The sequence below is a fragment of the Taudactylus pleione genome, unplaced genomic scaffold (genome assembly GCF_031769625.1).
Source record: "Taudactylus pleione unplaced genomic scaffold, aTauple2 ptg000041l, whole genome shotgun sequence".
NCBI classification, from domain to species: domain Eukaryota; kingdom Metazoa; phylum Chordata; class Amphibia; order Anura; family Myobatrachidae; genus Taudactylus; species Taudactylus pleione.
The window spans coordinates 58343923-58371701 of record NW_028284443.1 but is presented as its reverse complement, the minus strand read 5'-3'; the positions used below and the strand labels follow the sequence as shown (position 1 = coordinate 58371701).

Genomic DNA, 27779 nt, shown 5'->3' with positions numbered 1-27779 from the left:
ATGAAAAACAAAAGTGGCAGCACTGCATACAGTAGCCATGAGTACCACCACAATAAAAGCACTGAGTGTAATTGGGATTTAATTATGATTTTGGATAGAATTAGTGATAATGACATGTTCAGAATGAAACAGTCAGTACATTGCTAAAACATAACCAGCATGAATGACATTGCCTGTGAATTTCTTTGGAGCTAAAAATGTATTTGTTTGTTTTCATAAAGAAAGACCACCAGTTGTGATGTATTGCCAGGATATTTGTATGCTTAAATTATGAGGCACTAATGACAACTGCAGTGGGGTTTTCTCACCCGCCAATTGGGCTGATTCTATTCAGTGCGGTGTGCTTCTAGCCTCATTTCTGGTAATTACTGTAAATAAAACATCACTCTTAGAGGAGTAACTCAATCACCACGATGTCCGGCTGAGCACATTGGCAAATATAACAGTATGGAATGTTTGCTCATTTTCCTGTACACCTCTATGACGTGCAAGAAAAAATGAGCAATGTCGCCGGGTGCCTTCACGACCTTACAGAGGCACTCTAGCACATTGCTAACAAATTGAATTAACCCGATAGAGATGCGAGCAAAAATAAGCAATTGGCATAAACATCCCGCTGTGACCACACAGGCCTCACACTTTATTGAATTGCTCTCAGTGTGTTGTAAAAAATACATCAGTTGAGAGTTAAGAGAGAAAGCAATGTATAGCTTGGATATCAGCATACATATATGGGTAGTGACTATTACTGAAGTTATGGGGTTTGGGTTTGGGCACTTCCTAGCATTTAGGGTGACACAAAGACTGGCAATTTCCATCTGCAGTTTAGTGGTAACAGAGTTCTTGTCAATGGTGCATGTAAATAAGGATGGTGATTTTTTTATTGAAAATATTTTAAGAAAAAATGTTTTAATAAATATTTGTAAACTATCAATTACTGATTTTGTATCAGGTACATGTTTTACTGCAAGAATTAACACACAAATGATTGCACATCAATAGGTCATATGCGGAGACATAGTAATCGAGGGGGCAATTTAATTTGCAGTGACGTGCAGTCATGACATGTGACTGTGCATATCACCAATGGTTATGGCACAATATTGGATATTTTCTTACGCACCTCTATGTGGTGTGAGGAAAAATGTGCAATGTTGGTGGTTTTGAGGTGTCAGTGTTCTACCAATTTTCCAGCAATTTATAGCCATCGTTTCATTAGGAATGTTCCCTTAAGGGGCCTATCCACTAGGCGACCTGAAAGACTGAACGTCTAGCGTTCAGACCTTCAGGTTGCCGAGGTGCGGTGCCCGCACTGAACGATGTTCACTGAACATCATTCAGTGCAGGAGTCCGACCTCCTATCTCTGAACATGCTGAACCTAATGAGCGTTGTAAGGTTGACGGGTATGTTCAGTAGACAGTCGGGGTCGGCAAGGACCCAGCGTGCACGCACATTGCTGGTCCTTGCCACCTATCCATGACTACTTTCTGAACAACGCGACCAAAACCTGCCTTTGGTCGGATTGTTCACAAAGTCATGTAATGGATAGGCCTCTTTAGACTGAAGACCAAAGCATTCTTTCTCAGCAGTGGCCACATGACTGCCCTGACATTTTATATTATTGGAATGCCTGTGTTACTTTGTTATATCTGCAACAGGTCTTAGTAGTTTCATTAAAAATACATTAGAAACATACTTATTTGAAAATAAATAATACAGGATATATTTTGTATACCCAGTGCTTTTTTCTATGAAAAATGGAGCCCGAACTCAGAAAAAACAATGTCACAAGTTTCCAGACATCGCCTACTATACATCTAGGGGAGTAGCAATTACATTAGCACACATACTCCTTGCGTTATATGATTTAAATAATGCTAACTTAAACTAATATAATTTTCCCTAGCAATTTTTGATTTCTTTGTACCTACAGTATATTAAACATGTACAATTCCATTATTTAAAGTTGTACACAGGCTAGGCCAGCATTTTTTCAACCGAGTGGTTCTCTGGTGTGCCGCTGGAGATGTGCCCACCAGTGCGCATCCACCGCCGCTGCCACCAGTTTACCTTAAAACTTTGGTCCCGGGCAGCGCTGGGCTCTTATGGATTGCTCAGACTCAGCCCGGGCCATGACCTATGTCCTGACCTATGGAGACACGGCGGTGTGACATCATTGGTCACGTAGGCCGCATTGCTGTCCCTCCCACGTGCACAGTGCTCACTGCTCTGCTCTGAAGTGAGCGACTAAGCAGGCAAGCTCTTTCCACTACAGTGCTGCAGCAACTCCTGCCGCTGAGGGACAGGGACAACTGTGATTTTCACTGCTCTTAAAAGGTAGGGGCCAGTGTGTTTTATATTTTCTGTGGGGCCCATTGTGAATTTGTTTCTTCTGTGGGGGCCATTGTGATTGTGTTTTTTTTGTGGGGGGCCACTGTTATTGTGTTTTTTTCTTTGTAGGGCTAACTGAATGTTCTTCTGTGGGGGGCCATTTTTTTATCTGTGTGGGCCATTGTGATTGTGTTTTTTCTGTGGGGGCCACTGTGAATGTGTTTCTTCTGTGGGGGCCACTGTTGTGTTTTTTTTCAGTGGGGGCCATTGTGATTGTGTTTTTTTTCTTGTGGAGGCCACTGTTGTGTTTTTTTCTCTGTGGGGGGCCATTGTGAATTTATTTATTCTGTGGGGGCCACTGTTGTGTTTTTTTATGTGGGGGCCATTGTGACTGTTTTTTTTTTCCTTGGGGACCACTGTTGTTGTTTTTTTTTACTTTGGGGGCCATTGTGTCTTCTGTGGGGCCCACTGTTATTGTGTTTTCTTCTGTGGGGGCCACTATTATTGTGTTTTTTTCTGTGGGAGCCATTGTGATGGGGACATTGTGATTGTGTTTAATCTCTACTAATTTTAACAGAAATAATAACAAATATCAACATATATTAAATATATTTTGATATTTGTTATTATATATTATACTGTATTTGAAAAAAAAAAATAATGGTGTGCCTCAGCAGTTTTAAAATTTTGTTTAGTGTGCCACGAGTTACAAAAGAATGTAAACACTGGGCTAGGCATGTTTCGAAATCCTCGACCAAATTACATTTGACAGGTCTAGACTCTTTGCAAATCATTGTTTTTTTACTAGTGTTTTTATTGTTTTTTTTGTACTTTTTATATAGCACATACATATTACACAACGCTTTACAGACAGTTTTAGCTTCCAATCGAGCTAACAATCTATACTCCCTACCACACTGACACACACAAAACTAGGGTTATTCATCATAGGCCAATTTACCTACCATCCATATATGTCTTTGTGCTGTGAGAGCAAGCTGGAGTACCCATAGAAAACCCACGCAGACACAGGTGAACCTACAAAACTCCACACATTATTGTTATTATTACTATTATTAAATTTAAGTATGGACTGAATAATTTCAGGGTTTTTTATCTATATGAGTAGCAGCTGATGGCAAACATAGAGAGCTATTGTATAAGGTGTGGGGTAGGTAAAGGTATAAACTAGGGGTGAGCGGGTTCGGATTTCTGAAATCCGAACCCCCCCGAGTCCGATCCGAGTCCGATCCGAATCAGGCTCGACTTTTCCCGCCTGACTCGGATCTGAAATCGAGGCAAAACGTCATCATCCCGCCTTCCAAGTCTCGCGGGTTTTGGATCCTATATAAGGTACCCGCGTCGGCGCCATTTTCTCACTCGGCTGTGGACAGTGAAGAGGGAGGGTGGGAGTTAGGGCTGTGTAGTGTAGTGTAGTGTAGTGTAGTGCTGCTGTTGTCCACTACTTCAAAGTCCATAGGGGCTGGCTGTGTTGTGCTGTGCTGCTGTTGTTAATAGGGGCTGTGTCCACTACTTCAAAGTCCATAGGGGCTGGCTGGACTGTGTTGTGCAGTCAGTTCTCCATAGGGGCTGTGTCCACTCCAAAGTCCTGTGCAGTGTCCCAGTCCTAAAGGGGTGCTGTAGTGTTGTCCAGGGGGTGCTCTGTCCATCAGGGGTGCTCCCCCCAAGTGCTAAAAAAATAATATATTTTCTGTGTTTGTGAATTGTGTGCGCAGTAGCCGCACGTGCATCAACAAAGTAGTGCCAAGCGTGCGCCTGTGTCATAAGTAAAGGGCCGGCTGGCTTGACCGTTAAGGGTGCTGTAACCCCCGAAAGTACACTCCAGTCCAAACCAAAAAAAAAATTATTTTCTGTGTTTGTGAATTGTGTGCGCAGTAGCCGTACGTGCATAAACAAAGTAGTGCCAAGCGTGCGCCTGTGTCATAAGTAAAGGGCCGGCTGGCTTGACCGTTAAAGGGTGCTGTAACCCCCAAAGTACACTCCAGTCCAAACCAAAAAAAAAATTATTTTCTGTGTTTGTGAATTGTGTGCGCAGTAGCCGCACGTGCATCAACAAAGTAGTGCCAAGCGTGCGCCTGTGTCATAAGTAAAGGGCCGGCTGGCTTGACCGTTAAAGGGTGCTGTAACCCCCAAAGTACACTCCAGTCCAAACCAAAAAAAAAATTATTTTCTGTGTTTGTGAATTGTGTGCGCAGTAGCCGCACGTGCATCAACAAAGTAGTGCCAAGCGTGCGCCTATGTCATAAGTAAAGGGCCGGCTGGCTAAACCGTTAAAGGGTGCTGCAACCCCCGAAAGTACACTCCAGTCCAAACCAAAAAAAAAATTATTTTCTGTGTTTGTGAATTGTGTGCGCAGTAGCCGCACGTGCATCAACAAAGTAGTGCCAAGCGTGCGCCTGTGTCATAAGTAAAGGGCCGGCTGGCTTGACCGTTAAAGGGTTCTGTAACCCCCAAAGTACACTCCAAACCAAAAAAATATATATTTTCTGTGTTTGTGACTTGTGTGCACTGTGGCTGCACGTGCATCAACAAAGGAGCAGCGCCAAGCGTGCGCCTGTGTCCCATAAGTAAAGAGCCGGCTGGCTCATTTCTTAAAGGGTGGTGTAACCCACAAAGTGCACTACTCTCCAGCAAAAATAAAAAAATATTTTCTGTGTTTGTGTGCGCTTTAGCCGCACGTATATATATATCAATATAACATAAATGGAGGACCAAACTTTCTCCGATAAAAATAAAATAGGGAAAGATCAAGAACCACTTCCTCCTAGTGCTGTTGCTGCTGCTGGGAGTTGTTCATCATCCCAGAGAGGAAGTAGGAACATCACTACTTTTACTAAACAATTGACCCTCCAACAGTCCCTAGCGATGAGGATGAAGTACGACAGCAGTCATCCTGAAGCAAAACGTATAACTGAGGCCTTGACTGCTATGTTGGTGTTAGACGTGCGTCCGGTATCCGACATTAGTGCAGTGGGATTTAGACAATTGATGGAGGTAGTGTGTCCTCGGTTCCAAATCCCGTCTAGATTCCACCTGCATCCTCAAAGCAGCAGCGACAAGCGTGCGTCTGTCTGTTAAAGGGTGGTGACACCCTCAAAGTGTGCTACACAAACAATAAAAATATTCTTCTTCTTTTTTCTGTCTATGTGAATTGTGTGGGCTGTAGCCGCACCTGCATCCTTAAAGCAGCAGCGACAAGCGTGCGTCTGTCTGTTAAAGGGTGGTGACACCTCAAAGTGTTCTACACAAACAATTAAAATATTGTTCTTTTTTTTTCGGTCTTTGTGAAATGTGTGGGCTGTAGCCGCACCTGCATCCTTAAAGCAGCAGCGACAAGCGTGCGTCTGTCTGTTAAAGGGTGGTGTAACTCTCAAAGTGCTCCAAAAAATAAAAAACTATTTTTTTAATGTGTTTGTGACTTGTGTGCGATGTAGCCGCACTTGCATCCTCAAATCAGCAGCGACAAGCGTGCGTCTGTCTGTTAAAGGGTGGTGACACCCTCAAAGTGTGCTACACAAACAATAAAAATATTCTTCTTTTTTCTGTCTTTGTGAATTGTGTGGGCTGTAGCCGCACCTGCATCCTTAAAGCAGCAGCGACAAGCGTGCGTCTGTCTGTTAAAGGGTGGTGACACCCTCAAAGTGTGCTACACAAACAATTAAAATATTGTTCTTTTTTTTTTCGGTCTTTGTGAAATGTGTGGGCTGTAGCCGCACCTGCATCCTTAAAGCAGCAGCGACAAGCGTGCGTCTGTCTGTTAAAGGGTGGTGACACCCTCAAAGTGTGCTACACAAACAATAAAAATATTCTTCTTCTTTTTTCTGTCTTTGTGAATTGTGTGGGCTGTAGCCGCACTTGCATCCTCAAAGCAGCAGCGACAAGCGTGCGTCTGTCTGTTAAAGGGTGGTGTAACCCTCAAAGTGTGCTCCACAAACAATAAAAATATTCTTTTTTTTTTTCTGTCTTTGTGAATTGTGTGGGCTGTAGCCGCACTTGAATCCTCAAAGCAGCAGCGACAAGCGTGCGTCTGTCTGTTAAAGGATTACATCGGTGACAGCATCCAAGTAGGCATGTCAGACAGTCCGTACCTGTACTGCCAGGAAAAAGAAGCAATTTGGAGGTCCCTGTACAAACTGGCTCTATTTTACCTGAGTTGCCCCCCCTCCAGTGTGTACTCCGAAAGAGTGTTTAGTGCAGCCGGGAACCTTGTCAGCGAAAGGCGTAGGAGGTTGCTTCCACAAAATGTGGAGAAGATGATGTTCATAAAATGAATTATCAACTCTTCCAGGGAGACCAGCCTCCAGAACGTACAGAGGGACCTGTGGTTCCAGCAGGGATGAATTAATACTCTGTGAGGATGAGGATGTACACACTGAAGAGGGTGAGGAATCGGTGGATGAGGAGGATGAGGATGACATCTTGCCTCCGTAGAGCCAGTTTGTGCAGGGACAGATAAATTGCCAGCTTGTTTTGTGGGGGCCCAAATGAACCAATCATTTCAGCCACAGTTGTGTGGCAGACCCTGGCGCTGAAATGATTGGTTTGTTAAAGTGTGCATGTCCTGTTTATACAACATAAGGGTGGGTGGGAGGGCCCAAGGACAATTCCATCTTGCACCTCTTTTTTTTCTTTGCATTATGTACAGTTTGGGGCCTAGTTTTTCAATGCCATCCTGTCTGCCACTGCAGTTTCACGCCTAGATGGGTCACGTGTTTGTGCCGCCCACTTGTGTCGCTTAGCATAGTCATCCAGCTACCTCGGTGCAACCTTTTGGACATAAAAACACTATTGTGAGGTGTGAGGTATTCAGAATAGACTGGAAATGAGTGGAAATTAAGGTTATTGAGGTTAATAATAGCATAGGAGCAGAAAAACCTACAAATTCTGTGATTTTAGCTGTTTTTATGCTTTTTTTCAAAAAAATACAGATCCAAAACACAAAACCCAGAACCCAAAACACGGAAGGGTGGTTTTGGCAAAACCAATCCAGATCCAAACCACGAAGAAAGATCCAGATCCAAAACCAAAACACAAAACACGAAAAGTGGCCGGTGCACACCCCTAGTATAAACAGTAGCATTAGCTGAAGTGCGCCAAAAACTAAAATTTGGGTTTCCACGTGAGGCATTCAAAACTGGTGCTTCACTGACTATCATGATTAATTAAATTTAATAATTTATGTTTAATTACAGATTGTTTTCTTATTTTATTACTGATAATAAATTGTAAAATGTTTCCATCTTTTCAGCTCAGCCCAAATGCAGGATGCATCCAAGCCCTATTGAAGATGCTGTACTGCCCTTACTGTCGTGGATTTCCCACACTGAAACCTTGCAACAATTACTGCCTCAATGTGATGAAAGGCTGCTTGGCTAATCAGGCTGATTTGGATATTGAATGGAATCTCTTCATTGGTATGGAAATTGATACATCTTACTTCTTAATCACTCGATCATTGAGATTAATGCAAATTTAATAAAAAGGAAAAATTATATATGTAGAAATTATATATGATACAAAACTGCTATAAAGCTTCACTGATTGTGCTTTTGATATAATCACAGAAGCAAAGGTGGATCAATTACAAGCGTATGTATGAAACACTTTGAAGCTGTAATTAATTTATCTTTACTCCTGTGATGAGATCTGTAAAACATGTACTGCAATTTAAGAACAATTTTCAGAAACTGTGGTACCAAAAGGACTTTCACTGTCTGGGTGGCAAGGGGTCGATCCTGTGTACATAAGAGCTGCCACATTTGACTGCATGAACAAGGGGGTATATGATGGTGCTTTTGATGGCATTGATAGTGCACTGTATACTCCATTGCTAAATATCAACTAAATATTCCATTATTTCAGGCCATGGATTGTCTAAAAGAGTATCCACAAGAAAGGCATAAAAGTGTCTCCTAACAGTATATTACTGAAACTAGTTCACATTATTCACAACTTTTGTTTAGGTTTTAGACCAATATTCCCTGAGGCTATTTCAAACTGATGGAAATGATAGACAGGAAAAAAAAATAATATAAAAAGTTCATAATAGAAATAAAGCATTGACAGAAATTCTCGATGTTACAATGATTGTTCTAAGTAATATTTTATTTTAATTCTAACATTATTCAGTGAGAAGACGGGCCTGTTGTGACATTGGGGTCACTTAGCAAAAATTGGAAATATTGTGCTAAATATAATTTTTATAATCAATTCAAAATGTAATGAAATTAGGGTTAGTAAGCACCCAAATAGGGTAACACGTACACAGGGATCAAAGTACATGAAAAGTGCAGCTTTCAGCTTCCTCATTCTAGAAGCCAATATCATGTGAGATGACAGCACAATCTGCATATTGATTACTTTTCAAGGACTTTCCATGGTATAGTCAGTAAATGAAGTACAACATGTCATGATCAGCTGAATGCCCACCCACCAGTTCAAGTGGGGGCAGGGAGTGACCCGGTGATGGTATTCAGTAACAATTGTTAGTAGAGTAGTTTTTGTTCTGTGACAGTCCACAAAGTGGTAGGAGGATGCATGAAGCACAAGGAATGATTTGGGCAGGTGTAAAAAAATGGTCCTATAGAAGTGGTGTGAGATATCTAGAGAGAGATTAGGGAAAACAGAGATGATAGGTCTTTCTAAGTTGATTTCTCAACAGACATTTAAAATAATGTGAAGTTGATGGTATTATAGGAATGTTGTTGGATAACAAATGATATTCCATCAAATGAGATTCAACATAGCAACCCAATTGCTTAATAAGAGCTGGAAGTGGCAGACATGGATGACTGTGTAAGTGGTTTAATATTATTCAGTAGACCAGTGATTGTCAACCTCGGTCCTCAAGGCAGTCCTGGTTTTAGTGATATCCATGCTTGAGCACAGATGATTAAATCAAAATAACCGAGTACTAATTAAGTCACATGTGCTTAAGTATTGCTATCCTTAAAACCTGGGCTGCTAGTGTGCCTTGAGGACCGTGGTTGGGAACCCCTACAGTAGACAATGGAAAGGAGATGGGCAATACAAATCTGTATCCCATTTTCATTTCTTAAAAGGCCTTGAAGGCTAGAATGTTTTTGAGCTGTCATATAAAAAGAGTGGATAAGCAAAGTTATTCACAAACATATATGTAAAAGTTCCAATACCTTGACAGAACTTCAGATGTGTGATACTATATTTATATTTGCTGTGTGGCTAAATGTGCAAGCTACTGTTCTTTCTTGTTAGGTATTTTAGATTGAAATGTCCCCTCCCGGTCCTTCAACAAACTTAAATACACGAAGTCTATGTGGTGATTGAAATTTGATCTGAATGTACATGGCTTCTAGCCCATAAATTGTATTTCAACTAAGGCAAGTGTGATGCATGGTACCAGTATCCCAGTACCCTATTGTTTCATCTTTTGATCTGCAAACTGATAAGAGCCTACATATGAATTGTATTTATTTACAGTTAGTCATTGAGATCTTTGTAAAATGCTATATCATTTAATAGCAACAATTTTATAAAATGCAGCTTGAGTTTTAGGTTTACATATGTGATTCCTTAACTTATCTGAGCGATGTCTGAAACTTCACTAGCATAGGAGTGGTATGACCATTCATAATTTGGTAAAAATTGATTTATAATGTGGCCAACCCCATATACTAAGCACACATCAAGGTGCACACTTACTCACTGCAAGAATGCGAATGTTGCCAGCACCAGATTAACAATGGGGTGGATGGAGCTCCAGCTCCAGGCCTCCACATAGAAATTGGCCCACCATCATAACAGCCTGATGATGACCAGCTGCCTAGCTGATCGCACAGTCAGCTAAAAATCATAAGTATTAAAATTGCATTTCCATTTTCCTCACAAAAGTATGTATTTTTCTATTTTTATGTACAGTATTTAGGTAGACATTAAGGCTGATAGTGTAGGGCATGTACATGCCCAAATGGATCTGGCCCTTAATAATTTTCAGCCCCAGGCCCATGTGACCCTTAATCCAGGAATTTCAAGGGATATCGTTCAGCGATATCGTGCGCTGAACAGATCGTCCCGTTTGTACCCAGCATAACTGCTGCCATCAATAGAAGAAATGGAAAGCACAGATTCTTCTTGTGTGTAGCTGATTTGTTAACTTGCACGTGTCCATTAATTGACTACTTTGGCTTTTGCTAAAAAGTAATTAAAAGTCCATGTTATCCGTTGAGCTTCAATTATGGATTAATTTAATAAAAGGAATGAGGGAAACATGTCACTACCTTCATTACGGGTTGGTTATGAAATCCCGGTGGCTGAATAGCCAGTGGTTAAAATGCAGAAACCGGAAGCCCGAACATGCATAATCCCGACTGAACAGGTAAGTCCCCTAAGCCTACCCTTCTCCCCCCCCAACCCTAACCCTCCCTTAAAGGTGCCTAACCATAAAAGTCCTGGGGTGATGCCTAACCCTAAATGCCCCCCGGGGGTACCTATACCTAACCCTCCCCCCTTCGCCTAAACCTAACCCTCCCGGGGGGGGTGCCTAACCTTAACCTCCCCTCCAGTGGCGCCTATCCCCCCCTTCCACTAGCATAACCCTAACCCTCCTCAGGGTGTGCCTAAACCTAAATTCCCCTGCTGGTGCCTAAACCTAACCCTCCCCAACGCAGCTAACAACTAAGTGTTCCCGCTTACCTTCATTCGGGAAGCCTTCCTGGTGTGATTCCGTCAATGGGCTAAAGATAGGCATCTGGATTTAGAGACACCTGTCTTTAGTCCCGTGTCGAGGTTTAGACAGCGGATTTTTGACGGATGGCTTTCCATCCGTCGGTATGTTGACTGTATCCCCTTGATTACAAGCAGAATTTTTGTTATCATCTGGAGAAATGTGCTAGAAATGTCTTCTCCAAAAGTGGCGCAAGATGCAAGTCCTCCTGCTTAGTGAAAATAGCTGGGCATTCTTCTATTTAGAGAGGAGCACCCCTAAAAATATACCCTCTTTACCCTTTTATATCATTCCAAATATTGCTTTTGTCCCATAATCTCTGTGTTTAGCAAGGAGAGTCCTCATCCACCCATCTCCTCCCATCTGTGGACAAACTTCTGCTGTTCTGCAAACACTGCTTCTGATATCTTCCTCCATATGCCCATGCTCTTGGTGGGAATCTATATCTACCTGTACGAAATTGCCTGTGCGAATAAGGAACATTGTATGTGGTGTTTCTCTGTACAAGGGAATGACACTCTTCAATGAATGTTATATCTGCAAACAATGACTGAATACTAAAAAGATCAACATAAAACATCCTTATATTTTGGTTTTCATGCATCTGTTAAACAGGCCTGTGACAGGTCCCCTTCAAATACCTGATTGTGCTTTGTTCAGAAATGTTTTGCAACTCTTGGAACTGCGACGTGTCCTGTGGCTTTGTACTATTTTCTGTTGAATGTTTAGAACAGTTTAATGGCTGCAAAATTTATATTTTTAACAGCACAGAATAGAAAAAAGTACATGCCAGGTAAATCTTGAAGTGCCATTTGAGGTGACAGAAAGTAGTAAATCCTTCAGAAGCAATTCCCCACTGCAGTGATTTCAAAGCGGATAAAAAATTCAGAAAAATAATATGAGATGACAAAGGATCATTCTAGATCTTACATTTAGTGTATTGGTATAAAAGTCAATAACACTGCTATTATTTATTATCATCCTGCTATCAGCATTCATGTGATAGGATACTCCATGTTTTGCTTGTGATTTTTACTAAATATTTTACATAATACAGTATCTGCACAGAAAGGCATAACAGTAGTTATGTACCTCATGTCTAATGGAGCCTGACAGGTAAAAATGTTCTTTGCTGCAATTTGCATACATTTATTTACAATAGTATTGTTCCAACTTATAATGTATAAACAGGAGCAAAGAAAAAGAAATGTCATAAGTGGTGCACTTAATATTAAAACATAACTTTTACTGTTTCATGGGTTAATACCAAAATATGGAACAAAGAAATAGCGAAAATTGGTAAAAAATTTATAGAAGTGTTTTACAAAAGTGGAGAAAATGTGATTTGAAAACAGATTGCGGCACATGTACCTACCTCTTATTATGTCACAATCAATACGGCTGTTGGGATTATAAATATATATGTATTGTAGTGATAGTATGAGAATTTCCTTATCATTCATTTAGTATCCACAAATATTATTACGTATCTTCTCATATGATTGGCACTACTAGATTCGTTGGAATTCAGCTAATTAATATGTGTGTTTGGATTGCCACATGAGTAGTGTATAAACCCAGAATACACTGCTTTGTACTAGCATAACCACATGTGTAAGGATTTTACATAAACCTTTAGGTTCAGACTAATCCAGCAGGTCTTGGGTTAGGTCAAATGTGCGATGCACTGGAGAGTGTACTAGCATATATTATAAGAGTTCCCTCTATTCTTAGCCCACATTTTTATATTCTATACTTTTCATGATTTCTTCACCTGTTTTTATTATTTTTATTATTGAGGATCTTGATGATCTGTACATACACTACTTTGTTTTAATATTAATTTTCACTCATATTCAGTGTATTAAGGTCTAATCACAATGAATTTATTTTTTTCACATATATTGATTCACCCCTATAGATCACTTGTTTTTTTTTGTGCTATATTATTTTATATGGCCTGTATATGTACATATGTTCTAGATGATTTTGACACAAGGTGTATTTTTTATCTATACGGATATTTGAAATATAACACAAATATGATAGATATGTGATATCCTGGCTAATGATTAACAACTGACTGTTATCATATGACTTGGTTGGTTGGAGATAGACCTATTTATTAAGTGTGAATGCTATTTAACATTGGAGTTGGTTGGGGTGGTTTGGGCAGCACAATTTATTAAGCATAAATTCTACTAATTTAACATTAGGGCTGGATAGGGGGTAGGAAAGCTTAGAGTGTTCACTCATTGCTTTGCTTTCCGGGAATTAATACTACCTATCCCTTTCCCATACGTAGAGAACAATGGTGAGCCTGGGTGATGGGGGAGATATGATCAAATAGTGGGTGCATGGCAACAGCAGTTAGAAAAAAGAAACTATGCACAGGGGCATTGAGCGCTGAGGAGGGGAGCATTCTTGCCCCATGCACAGTGGGTTTGGGCCCCTTAGATAAGCCTGGACCAAGGTAATTAGTCCCTGCTTCTCTCATCCCCTCATGGCACCCCTGCATACAGGCCCCCAGCATTCCATGTTTTCTGAAGCTGCAATTTAACTTAAAACTTCACCAGCAACAGATAGTCAAAGCTGCATGGACAGATATGGAAGAGCAGCACAGTCTCACAATGGTCCCTATTCTGGGAGACAGTACTTTTCATCAGTTCACAATAATTACCCTTTGATTTAATTCCAGATTATTCACAGAAAATTATAAAAAATACTGTATATTGCGCAAATATAGGTAAATAAAGCATCCCCCACATCCACCAACACAAGGAAACACCAACTTCCAAAACATAAACAGAATAAGTGTAAACCGAGGAGTGGGATGGCCCTAATATGACCAAGAGGAAATTCAAATGAAGTTGAAATGGTAACCAATATGATTTACCCAAATGACCAGGGCAAATTATTGTGGTACATTTATTGACAATAATGTAACTACACACAAAATAAAAAGCATAAAAAGACATAAAAACATATAAAGTTGCGGGGTGATCACTCAGTCTCTCACCATTGAAAGGTGCTGTGGTGAGCTAATGCCCACCATAACTGTCACATTGCGGTGTCAACATTATGAATGTCAACATTGTAGACCTTTTGACTGCATTCTCTGTGCACTTGAAGTCTGATGCTTCCACTTATTCACCATGAAGCTGGATGTTCTCTTATGAAATTCCCAGGCAATTAATGCTATATAACAGTGGTTAGCTGTCGTTTGTTAATGTTATTCATGATGTGTTCTTTAATTTATATGACATTTTTCTTTCACAGTCTTTAATTAATCTGATCTGATAGTTAGTCTCTTGTAATTCCAGTTATGTCTCAGTTTTATAGCACATCTCCATAAAAATGTATGTAGCTAGGTATTGAAATATTACCATATCAGGATATATTTATGTTCGATAATTTAACCCCACTGACATATTTTTCAAAAATATAAATAAAAAGTTGTTGCTCCTATATTCCTATAGATTGTAGTTTTGTAAGGTATCCTTTGCTCTTATGAGTAATATACCAAGGTAATGTTCAGATGATATAGCTATATTAACTAATCTCTTATAATACTTTGAAAAACTGTAAAGAATTAGCACAGTACTCTTTCTTCAATTTCTCCTCTATTTTGACTTATAGTGCAGGAATCTACAGAGAATGAATGAACAACAGTTATTTCAATGGGGACTTGGGGAGGAAACAGTATATTAATGATGCCATTGTACTGGTGTGCAATTATGTCAGCCTATACATAAACAATGTAAGATAATAGCTAGAATCTGATTGGTTGCTAAGGGCAATATCTACACTTCTATAAACCTGCACTTTAGTAAATATACCCCTTTATCGAGAGCCCAAACTCACTCAAACATGCTCACAGCACTTTTGGAAACTCGCACCCTTTGCTGCAAATTGCATTGACCCTGTACTGTCTGTCTGTATTATTATTATTATTATTATTATTAGTAAGGTTAAGGTTAGACTGCAGAGGGAGGTTAGGCTGTGAGCGGAGGGTTAAGGTTAGACTGCAGAGGGAGTTTAGGCTGTGAGCGGAGGGTTAAGGTTAGACTGCAGAGTTATATCTGCTCTCTCAGGCACATATGCATATTTGTCACTGTCTGCATATGTTCGCAATCACATGAACACACTTACTTTGCACAGCCTATATTGAATGCACGCCATACCACAGGCACAAGCAGCAGAATCATATAGGAGGTATTTCAAATTCCGGCTGTTGCGATGCCGGTGCTCAGAATGCCAGCACCGGAATCCCAACACCAGTCAGAATCCTGGTGCCGGCAACCCGACTGTCAGCATCCCAACGGTAAGTATTGGGGTTAGGGAGTGCTTAGGGTTAGGCACTATAAGGGGATGGTTAGGATAAGGCACTAAAGGGGGATGGTTAGGGTTAGGCACGAGGGGGGAGGGTTAGGGTTAGGCACTGGGGGGGGTTAGGGTTAGGCACTAGGGGGATGGTTAGGGTTAGGCAGTAAGGGGATGGTTAGGGTTAGGCACTAGAGGAGAGGTTAGGTTTAGTGTGCAGGAAGGGAGGGTTAGAGGTAGGGTTAGAGGTAGAGTTAGGATTCTTACCGACGGGTGTCAGTGTCCTAACTGCTGGGATGACGGCGTCAGGATTCTGACCGCCGGCATTCCGAGTGTTGGCATCCCATACCCAACCCGATTCATACAAATTTGCATACAGTATATGTATGTGTGTGTCCACTTTTCTGGGCAAGCAAACTGACATTGTACTCATTCTGCATTATCCCCATGATATCTCATAAAAGAAAACAAAATATAAAAATGCAAACAGAATACATATGGTTTAGTGTGTCCTTTGGGATTAATGCAGTGACAGGAACAATTACTTCAGCACAAGCAACGGTATCCATTGTAAAATCTTTGCATAAGGCAGTAATTGGAACTTCTGTAGCTCCAGGAGAAACAGAGTTAGATGTTCCAGAATACGCAGGTTTATCTGGGTTAAGGTGAGATGCTGACATTTTAGACATCACTGCACCCTCGTGAATTGCTGAGGCTGTTGCGGCTCTGAACACTGGACTGCTTGTACTGTACGTCGAGTCTGTAAATTTAAGTAAAGGTTTAATATGTCCTCTGGGTATGCAGGCACATGTTGAGTTAGCACTATTAAAGATTTATATAAACTCGCAGTAAGTGATAATAACGGAAAATGCTTTATGCATACTCTAATCCACTCTTGACTGTTGTTGTAATGCAGTACGTATTTTTTCCAAGAAGAGCTCATTGAACAATAATTTGCTTCTATGTAAACTCACTTTGATAAACATTGAAGCGAATTCTGTTGTACACAGACACATAAGACAATCTCTTATTTCATTTATACTACATTGTGTGACTTATTTCCCACCAAGATAAAATGTTCTTTTCTCATTTGTACATTGTTTTCTATTTGTTACTATATAGAATCCAAAGCGTAAGATCTCTTCTTTATTGTGCTATAAGAGCGAAACTAGTGACTCCAGCTTGTCATTAGAAAATGTTGTGTTCAAAGAAACTTCAAAGAACTAGTATAATTTGCATACTGTTCCTGATTATGCAGAAGATGAAAACTGAAAAATACACTTAGCTATGAAATTGTTCCTTTTAATGTGCGCGCGTGTGTGTGTGCGCGCTCGCGTGTGTCTTCTACACCAGAATATATGTTATCACTCATACAATATGTGTTTCATGGCTACCACTCTGACACACCTTTTGGTCACAGCGAGTGGAAGATCTTCGTACATTTCATCATGGCGGATGAGGAAGACGTGTCTGTGAGATTATGTCAGAGATGTGTGATTGAATTTTGTGTTAAACTTGGAGAAAGCGGAAATAAAACTCATGTAATGTTACAGGAAGCATACGGTGGAGAAACAATTAGCCATGCTGCAGTATTTCGGTGGTGGAAGCACTTCAAAGAGGGTAATACGCGAATGACTGACAAAGCGCAATCTGGGAGACCATTCACTGCGGTTACTGATGTCAACACTGCCAAAGCTGCGCAGATGTTGCAAAATGACAGAAGGTTAACTTTCGGCTTCACTTGGCATCTCATTTGTGTGCCAGGTGGGTACCCAGAAGAGCAGATGCGACAACGCAAATTCGCCTCTGCCCAAAAAATGCCATGTGATTCCTTTGGCGTGTAAGTCATGCTTCTGCTTTTCCTTGATGCGCACGGTATAATCCTACAGCACTGGGTTCCCCGTGGACAGCCAATTAATGGTGACTACGTGAAAACCCATTTGCGTGAAGCCATGAGGAAGATAAGACCACATTTACTGTAGGAAACAGTGATTATTGCTCCAAGACAATGCCCGACTACATGTTGCTGCTGTTGCATTGGCAGCACTGACTGAAATTAATGGGACAGCACTGGAACACCCTCCATATAGCTCAGACTTAGCACCCTGTGATTTCTGGGCATTTCCAACCCTGAAAAAACATTACTTTTCAATCAGCCCCTTGTACATTGATCCCCACAGGAAAAAAGAAATACATTAGCACCCACAGAAAAAAAACATATTAATTATAGCCCCAGCCCCCTACAGAATATTTACCTGACCTATTGGTAGCAGAGGAGAGAGAGGAGCTCACAGTCCCTCAGCCGCAGGTGGCACCAGCACCCAGCAGTGTCTGCAGCCTCAGTCACTGCAGAGAGAGTGAAAGAGCACTCTGCGGACAGGACTGCAATACAGTGTGTGGCTTCATGACCTTTACTGTAATGCCACTGTGTCTCCGTACGTCACAGCCTGCACCATGTCTGATCTGCTTGGAAGAGCCTAGCACTGCCCGGCCCAAAGTTAGAACTGGGCAAGACACTGGATCAATGGAGGAGGTGCCCCTTCAGGGCTGGCGTCCGGATGCGGCCACCTGCATTATCTCCGGTAGTTCCGTGCCTGAGACTACTATAGGAATCAAAGACCATCCCAAAGTGGAGTACAACAGGGTCATGAATACTATTTGGTTGTCTCTATATGTTGAGTGTATGCTTCACCAGTGAATGTGTGATCTAGGGTTATTTCCTGTATTACTGTATCTATGAACATCATTTTGATTTTAATAAATTTAGTTTACTGCCCATATTTCCCAAACCTCATGTATTGCACATAGTGTTTTTAGGGGTTGCGTGGACCTAAATGTATGCTGTGGGACAAGTAAATTATTTCCTACAAAGAGGACATTGATTTTTAAGAAACAAGGTACAAGAAAGTATCACTGCTCTCACCTACAGTAGCATGCGTAGTACATATGCATCTGGGGAAACCTTTAGCAATAACTTTCCAACATTTTGATTATTGTGTATAAGATTAATTTACATTCACTGTAAAAGAGTAACACAGAATTTTGGTTCAACAATTAAATTATTGGCCCATTACAGGTACATGCAAGGCAGGGGTTACTCTAGACAAGAAAAAAAAAGAAACAATTCCACAAGCACACTGCAAAAGAGACTTATGCGGGCCATACACGGTGCGATGACACCATGCAAGGCAAAGGGAGATCCGACGTCCGACATATCGGGCAGTCCCCACACATGGTGGCTGACCGCCCGATATGCTGGCTCCCCCCCTCCTCCTCCCGGATAGCGCTGCATGGGATCGCACATCGCATCCCCTGATCGGAGGTGTGATGTACGACCCCACGGGAGCGCGCTTTGTCCGATATCATGGCCATACACGGTGCGATATAGCAGTCAAATCGTACCATTCCGTCGGGTTGGCTACTTTATCGCACCGTGTATGGCCCGCATTACATTCTAAATGATAATTGAAATGCAAAGATCTCAGTTACATACATTTTCAAACATCTGGTAAGCCACCAGCCACGGCAAGGTGTCTCTGCTCTGGAGGTCCTACAGGGCACCGCATGGCAGGGGGCGCTGTTCTGGCCTGTCAATTTTCTGTTTTTAATCATTCTCAGTTGTAGCTTCCTCCTGGCCTCCCCTATCGCTTCCCTGGTCCTTCCCCATGAGGCCATGGCCCTTTTTCGGGTGTGTTATCTCCCTATTTAAAAAATAGGGGGGCGCCAATGCTCTCTGTCACCAAAAAGTCTACTTACGGCTCTGTCCTACACTGCATGATAATAGCACCACTTTGTTTCGTACATTTACAGTATGTATTTCTAAATTGAGAGCTAACTCACCTGGGGGCACCCCATGATCCACAATAATGGCACTACAAGGATCAGCATACTATACAGATCCCACCTATACCAATCAGAACAGTAATACATAGAATTGTGATTGCTCAATCAATTTTTTGGGCCATCACAGGTGCGTGTAAGGTAGGAGTTAATCTGGACAAGAAAAAAACATAAAAAATTCCCCCAGCACGCTGCAAAAGATTGTAACTGCAGATTACGCCAAAACTGTTATTATATAATATTTAATTATAATATAGCTATAATTGGAGAACTGTGTCTTTTAATTATTCATAAATATAATATATTCCTTGTTTGCTGAATATAAAATATTTGTACATGTAAAATGAACTCACTACATGTTTGAACTAGTTCTGTTTTGATTTAGAGTAGAATTGTGACCTGTTGCTGAACTTACTATGGCAAGCCCAAGGGTTCCACTGGCTCATTCTAATAGGCACTAAAGTTGTGAGAAGTTTCTTTCTGCCCACCATATTGTCCTAATCCATCAGGCTAGGCTTATGTGTCCACACTCATGTTACTGACAACTCACTTAAGCACAACTTCTGGGTCTTACAATGCTGATCACTCATGTTGGAAGGCATGGTTTTATGAGGTTTCTATACTCTTTGGGAATACGACTGCCTCCTGGCATGCTTTTATTAGAAAAATATATGTTTTAAGTGAGAAAAAAGTAAAGTAACAACTTTGGAGAAAAGAAGACATTCACAAGTTCATAGCTAGCAATTTCCATACAAAGCAAGAAAAGTACAGAAAAATCCCTGTGGCTATGAATTGTGGATGCAATATAGCCACATTACAGTATCTGTACTTTGAATGTTTTATACAGGTCATTTAAACACTTAAGGCCTTGAATGAATGAACATAAGGCAAATGTGCAGAGCTATTAATGTCAAATCATATTTATTCTGAGAAAGACTTCTCCCTTGTAAATTGTTGTAGTTAATCCTTCAAAATTGCTATATTAACCCTTTCTGTTCAGTTTGGTAATAAATATTATTTGTCTATATAGCATACATTTCCTGGAAGCACATATAACCTCCAAAATAAGTTTTCCTTTTTAAGCATGTATCTGCCAATACCATACCTTTTTCTGGGACTGTCACACTGTCCCACCCGTGGGCCACAGTGTCCCGCGGTGGGGGGGAGTTGGGGTGAGCACATACCACATAGCAGAGCAGCGGGTGTGCAGAAGGTGAACAGATGCCCTGTTCACTACTGTAGGGAGAGCCTGGGGAGCTGCCCAGCATCTCAGAGAGTGCTGGACACGCCCCCTATAGTGACGCAAACGGGGGTTGCCGCGAGACTCCACCCCATTTTCTGGATGCTTTGCCCCTTTTCCAGGAAGCCACGCCCCCTTTTCGGGTGAGTGCACCTACGGCATGCGAAGGGTCCCTCTTCCTGGCCTTCATAAGTTGGGAGGTATGCAATACTGTATGTTAAAAGAATTTAAGAGGTAATGTTGCAGCTGGGCAGGTGCATGTAAGGGGATGTAGTCAGGAAGCTGGTGGTCAAAATGCCGACCGCTGAAATCCCGACAGTGAAATCCCGGTATGGGACTAAAGATAGGCATCTAAATACCGACGCCTATCATTAGCCCCACACCGAAATCCCGAAACCCGGCATACCAAGCATGGGTAATCAGGGTGTCGGGAGCTCTTAGCCGTGGGGGGGGAGAGAAGGGTTAGTTTTAGGGACTAAGGGATGGTTAGGCTAGGGGAAGTGGGGGTTAGGGTTAGGCATCACCGGGGGGGAGTTGGGTATAGGCACCCTCCCGGGAGGCTTAGGTTTATGGTACGGGGAGGGGTGGTTAGGTTTAGGCACTAAGGGAGGAGGTTAGGGTTAGGCACCACTAAGGGAGGGTTAGGGTACTTACTTACCCTAGTCGGGATTTTCATCTGCCGGCCTTCCGGCGTCGGGATTTAATCATCGGGCTTAGATCTGGTGGTGTTACATATCGATTCACATGTATGCATGCCATCTGCAGCGCTGTTCAGGCAGACCTTGAGACATGACTAACATTATTAGGCCAATTTATGGAATGTTTTATTTTTGTTTTTGAAGTACTAATTATTAGTATATATTAACTTATAAAGACAATAACAATAGATTGTACATCTAATTGTAATATGGAGAATAAGATAAAGTTTACTATACAGTTGGTTATTATTAAAAATTTGGATTTTTACAGTGCAACAACATTTATTTCAAATGTTGGTCTGTGCATGAAATTTATAATCAACTGGCACTTATGGAATCATTAACTGAAAATGATTTTATTAGTTTTGCTCAAACTTTGCACAGCAGCTTTTTTCCCAAGTGTATTGGAACATTTTCTACCCTGCCCCAAAACAAATAGCAAAAGTCAAAACCGAACACACCAGAACTTTGGGTTCTGAGTCAAACCAAGTCCTGGCTCAGATCATGTTGGATTTCCGAGGAGAATCGAGTCCTAACTTTAGCCTTCTTGCCAAGTTCGGAATTTGAATCTAAAAATATTACATGTTAGCCCCTTCCTTGTGATTTCAGGTAAAGTGCAGTGGTCAAATGACTGGAAATTAATGTTATTGATGTTAATCCAAAACTAAAACTGAATCAAACACTTGAGGGTGGTTTTGCCAAAGCAAAACACGAAGATGATTTAGAACCAAAACCAAAACACGGGTGTCTGCGCACACCTCTAGTTACAAGTATGCAGGTATAGAACAGAATAGCTGAATCTCGGATGGGAGAGCTTTCTACATTTTGAAGGCTCAGTTAATGTAAAATTTGAGTTGTGTTGGCGGTTTAATGTCTTAAGTGCATATGATCCCAGGAGATCTACCACAAAGCAAACCCCAGAACATCATAATTTAAATTAAAGCATCAATGATTTTATTGCAGTCACCTATAGCCTCAATGCACTGTGCCATGGCTTAATATAGCATGGCTAAATAGAGTAGTAATTTTGCACCCCAAATATTTATGCCCTGCTGTCCAACATGCCCTTCTTCATAGTGTTCACTTATATATTATAAAATGTACTATGCTGTGCCCTCTGTATCATGCGTAGTGAGGGCCCCAAACCAAAGGCTCCCACTTGCATCTCTTGCTCCTCCTTAAGGCAGCGGCGGTGACAGGCTCCTCACACACTGTTCTTCAGTGTGCATGACATCCCCTTCGTCAGCCAGTCTCCATCACCTTCCTACACCAGCTCATATCACCTTCCTCAGCCAGCCCCCATCACCTTCCCCAGCCAGCCCTCAGCCCCATCACCTTCCTCAGCCAGCCCCCATCACCTTCCTCAGCCAACCCCTCACCAGAGCAGCCAGTCTCAGCACTGAGCACTTATGACATCATGCATCGTATTGCCAATTGCCCGAGCTGTGACTGAGCCTGCAGAAGCGCAGTACAGTGTGCTATTGCAAGCTCAGTCACAGTAGAGAGGTGCTGTTCTCTCCAAACTGTGGCACTGCACCCCGTGTTAGCTGCACTGGGTAAACGGCTCTGCAGCTGGCCCTGCAGTGCCCCCTCAAATACAGCTCCATGGGCATGTATCCCACTAGCCCCCTCTGGTTGCTGCCCTGTGTACACAAACAGGGGCTGGCTGGCAACTTTAAACATGGGGGGCAAACACAAGCATAAGGCCCTTGATTTTCTACCGCTGGGCCAATCCCAGGGACAAGGAGAAAGAGAGAGAGTTCGAGAGAGAGAGGGGAAACAAGGTAGAGGGAGAGAGAGAGTGGAAGAGATGGAGGGAGGAGGGGACAGAGAGAGAGAAAGAGTGGGATGGAGGGAGGGGGAGAGAGATAAAGGGAGGGCGGGAAGAGAGAGGGAGGATAATATTAATAATACGTACTGTAGAAATTTTCCCCGACTGTACAATGAATGTGTTTGATATTTCTATAATTAAAAGTACATAAAATCTCCCCTAAAACACGTAACCAGATACATCAATATAATGTAAACATCAAGGAGTCGATTCAATTACACTCGAGCTGCCGCAAAATTACTTCATGGCTTGTCTCTTGTTAATTTTTGCTCGCAGCCCACAAGCTGCTCTTGTGTAAATGAATCTGCCCCAAAGTGTTTTATACATGTAAACTATACTGGGGCAGGGAATAATTTATTCCTCCCAACATTCGTCCCTGATGACTCAGGACTTCCGTGCGCCGTTTACATCACCAAGGGTCATGCCTAGCATCTCTGAGATGCTGTGCTGGCCCCGGGCTTCTCCGTCCACTGTGAATAGATGCCATGCGCATGCACACAGCATCTATTCTCTCTGTGTGCTCCCCCCAACTTACTGCGGGACACTGCGGCCCGTAGGTGGGACAGCGGGACTGTCCCAGGAAATCGTGACTGTCCTGCTGAATGCGGGATAGTTGGGAGGTATGTTAAAATGCCTTTGGCTGGCAAGACATACTGTGACTTGTAGTGTCACAGCAGCTGAAAAAACACATATTGCCCAAATTTGTTCTAGTATATCACCAGTATAACTCTACCCTGACATGAAGTCACTAAATGCATTTTTATTTTTTAGTAGGATGTAATGTACCCTATTGTGAGGGGCAGTCAGTTCAAGAGATGAAGCAGCAATGATAGGAGGAAGAGGACGGGGTATACAAACGTAGGAGGAGATACGCATGTACAGATGCCAATGCACAACTTATAGGTGAAATTATAACATCTGCATGACATAGCATGGTGGCAAGGAGCAAGTAATTGATAAACTGATGGTGATTGGGGGAGGCACACAGTATGAGTAAACATTCATACACACATAGTAGGGTATATGGCTTCGCTACATCTATCAATCCCTACTGTCCTTTCTCAAGTAAATACACATAGTTTATCAGAACAAAAAATCTTCATTGTATTGAGTTATAACTTAATACTAACACAGAAGAGTCTGCAACAGTGCAACATAACACAGTTCATCTAAAAATCGATTTACTGTATTCATAGTACAGGGGAACAATCAACATTAGTCACTGCTCTCTGTATAATTGTACCCTGTGCACAGACACGCACAACACATATTTACACCTACAGAGGGAGAGAGGGTGGGAGGGAAGAGAGATAGGGAGAGAGAGAAGCAGAAGGAGGGAGAGAGAGGGAAGAGACAGAACACACACATAACTACCTGGGCTGTTTTGTTGAGTATAGTTCTTCCCGGTTGCAACAACAGGCAGGCTTCTGATGGGGGCGGGCACTTCACTGCATTAGGCTCCGCCCCCTACCCATTCACCCGCGAATCGTGGCATTATATTGGCAAGGGGGCGTGGCTTACTATGTCAGCCACGCCACGGTCCATCATCAGTGACTGTGTGCTGTCATTGCTGTCTACTGCTGGGAGCCAGCCAAAGAGGGCCCAAGATGTTATCGGCAATGTGGGGCCCCTGAACGCAAATCCTGGAAGCACAGCAGCCAGCAGGCTGTGTCAAACAGGCTGGCTGACACATTGTAAGCCAGCCCAGCAGAGGGGAGATTGGGATTGGCCCAGTGGGAACTGTCCCACTTTCCCATGTCCAATCTTCCCCTGACGGGAAACATCTTCTCCCCTGGCCGACGGGCATGTGATGCAGCGTGCACCCGGCGGCCCCTATCTTTAAAATTGTAGCGGCCCGGGGGGCAGATGGCACCCTGCCCCCCGGCCCAGCCCGCCACTGTACACAAACCACTGGGGTGTGCAACATTTGTAAATTGGTGTTCGACTGAGTCTGAATCTGTGTAAAAAGAGCACCAATGCTAGCAGCCCAGGTTTTCCTCACGCCAAGTTCCGTTGTGCTTCATCTGCAACTTTGATAGTGTGTAAAATCAATTCCTGTGCTTTTAAAAGTTGCAGCCCAGCATCTATGGTACACTGTGAAGGGATTAGCATACATCTCCAATGGTAAGTGCTCTGCTCATGCATAGGACCTCTTCTGCGCATGTGCAGAGCGGGCCCTGCAATACCGCACGGAGTACACCCCAAGCCTTTTCCTGATTGAAAGACAGTTTTGGGGTGGGGCGGATATGGCCTGTGTTCCTGGGACAAGGCCGGGGTCTGTCTCGCAGCTACCACGACCTGGCCAAGCTGCTGTAAGCTACAGCTACCGCAGCCTGGCCAAAGAAGACCAACCATTGCAACTGTCAGTCATGATGGTTGAGATGGTGATCCCTGGCTGCAACTTTGGTCACGGCGCTGGGATCGCAGATTCAACAAGGAGGTGTCTGTTTCCTACTGGAATCTCAAGCTGCATTTACATTTGAGATGAACGGTATTGCACAGCCACTTGGGTGCGGCTCTGGAATTCCATTCATCTCTGAATCAGGCCCTAAGATGCAATATTTAAATAATAATATGGTATGTTACTCCTCTCAGAGTGTCTGGGCGTCTTGTGACGTATGGTATAAAGACGTTCAGCGTATGAGGACACATCTGTATTACTCTTTAGAGTTCACCTGTAACGTATCCTCTACAGCAGTGGTTCTCAAACTCGGTCCTCAGGACCCCACACAGGTCACATTTTCCAGGTCACCCAGCAGGTGCACAGGTGTGTTCATTACTCACTGACACATTTTAAAAGATCCACAGGTGGAGCTAATTTCACTTGTGATTGTGTCAGGAGACCTGCAAAACATGCACCGTTTGGGGTCCCGAGGACCGAGTTTGAGAACCTGTGCTCTACAGAAATACTGATCAGCTGTTATTTTGCCATTAAGTGTTTTGTCTGCCTTGGCCATGCAACCCCAAAATACTCGTATAAATGGAATATGTAGATAGACATTCTCTCTAAATATAAACATGCTTTATGTTAAAATTTGCCTTTACATATATATTTATTTTCTTTTTCTTTTAAGGGGTGTGTTATGTTCTGGGTTGCTTGTGGACCCGGGGTGGTAGCAGGAGTGATCACAGAAGCAGATTTGAAAATAAAACTAGGATTTTTAATAAGTGCTTGAGTAGACATATAATGTGGCAGTAAATAAAAGTCCAGGAAAATATAAATGTGCACAAGAGTTCTGTGGTGGGAGCAAAAGGGTTAATGTCCAGGTAGAAACAATTAGAGCTGTCCAGGTGTGCAGGTAGTGAAACTGAAAATATTCAAGCCAGGTTTGCAGGTAGTGAACTGAAAATAATCAAGCCAGGTTTGCAGGTAGTGAACTGAAGCGCAAGATGTCAGCAGGCTCAGGCACTCAGGTATGGGCAAGGGTGGTGGAGGTAGCGGGGTAGTCCAGTGGGAACTAGGAGCTGACAGGCAGACTGGCAGGCAGCGAATTCACAGGAACAGGAAAGCACAGAGAACTCCCTCTCAGCTAGGCTGAGATACACGTTGCACTGGCAAAGAAGGAAGGCACTGACCCTTCCTAAATACCCCATGCCGTGCTGTTACTGGCCGGAGGGCACATGTGACTCACCAGGATTGGCCAGCCGCATCACTTGGCCAGAAGGCAAGATGGCGGCGCCCATGCCAACCGGAACGGAGACGCCGCCAGGCCTCACCAGCGCAGAGTGACAACAGGGCCGCACAACAACGCGCGCAGCCAAAGCCCCCCGCCAGACACCAGCTCCGCCACCAGACAGCCCGCGCCACAACGACCTCACAGGTAACACCCGCCTAGCGCCATGCTGAAATACCCTGGCCGTGACAGGGTGGTTATCAGAAACACAGCACTGGTCAGACTTAGATCTTGGAGGTTACAGATATTTGTGGTGGTGTTATTGAGGGCTTTGTAGGTAAGTCATTTAGTTTTGATTCTGGAGTACACAGTAGAGCCAGTGTAGGGATTGCCAGCTAATGTGGCAGAAGTGGAGCAGCAAGAGAGGAATATGAGTCTTGCTGAGGCATATAAGGTGGGACAGATGGGGAAAGGAAATACTTGATAGCAGGAGGTTGCAGGCACATTGGAGAAGAAAAGGGCCTATTCTGCCAATATTTCAAGGCAAGAGGACTGAGGGACTGAATATTTGGAATACACTAGAGCAGGCCTGGCCAACCTGTGGTTCTCCAGCTGTTGTGAAACTACAAGTCCCAGCATGCCCTGCTGCAGTTTTGCTATTAGGGAATGCTAAAACTGTTGCAAGGCTTGCTGGGACTTGTAGTTTCACAACAGCTGGAGAGCCACAGGTTGGCCAGGCCTGAAGTAGAGGGTAGGTTTAAATGTGACACAAAGGCATTGGGTTTGGGAGAAGGAAGGAAATTGTGGTGGTATTTATGGTGGGTGGATATTGGAATTGTTAAAGGAGAAAAGATGATAAGTTCTGTTTTAAACATGATGAGCTTTAGATAATATTGGGACAGATTGCAGAGAGACTACACAAGATCATAATACATAAGGTTAGAGGTCAGTGAACGAGAGATCTGGGTGTCATCAGCATAGATGATATACTGGATATTAAATGAGTGAATTTGTTCCCATGAGAATACTGTAGGGCAGGGATCTTCAACCTTGGCCCTCCAGCTGCTGTGGAACTACACATCCCAGCATGCACTGCCATAGTTTTAGTATGCTGTTATATCAAAAAGGTGGCAGTGCATGCTGGGATGTGTAGTTCCACAGCAGCTGGAGGGCCAAGGT

General features: G+C 42.7%; 1 protein-coding gene across 3 annotated transcripts in view; it reads left to right on the top strand.

Annotated features, from left to right (window-relative positions):
- GPC6 (glypican 6) overlaps positions 1 to 27779 on the top strand; it is a 754231-nt gene that overhangs the window by 438534 nt on the left and 287918 nt on the right. For all 3 annotated transcript variants that reach the window (XM_088457100.1, XM_088457092.1, XM_088457109.1), the window contains exon 4: positions 7602 to 7767. In XM_088457100.1, the coding sequence (XP_088313226.1) occupies positions 7602 to 7767 (166 nt within the window). The remainder of the gene's footprint in view (positions 1 to 7601; positions 7768 to 27779) is intronic.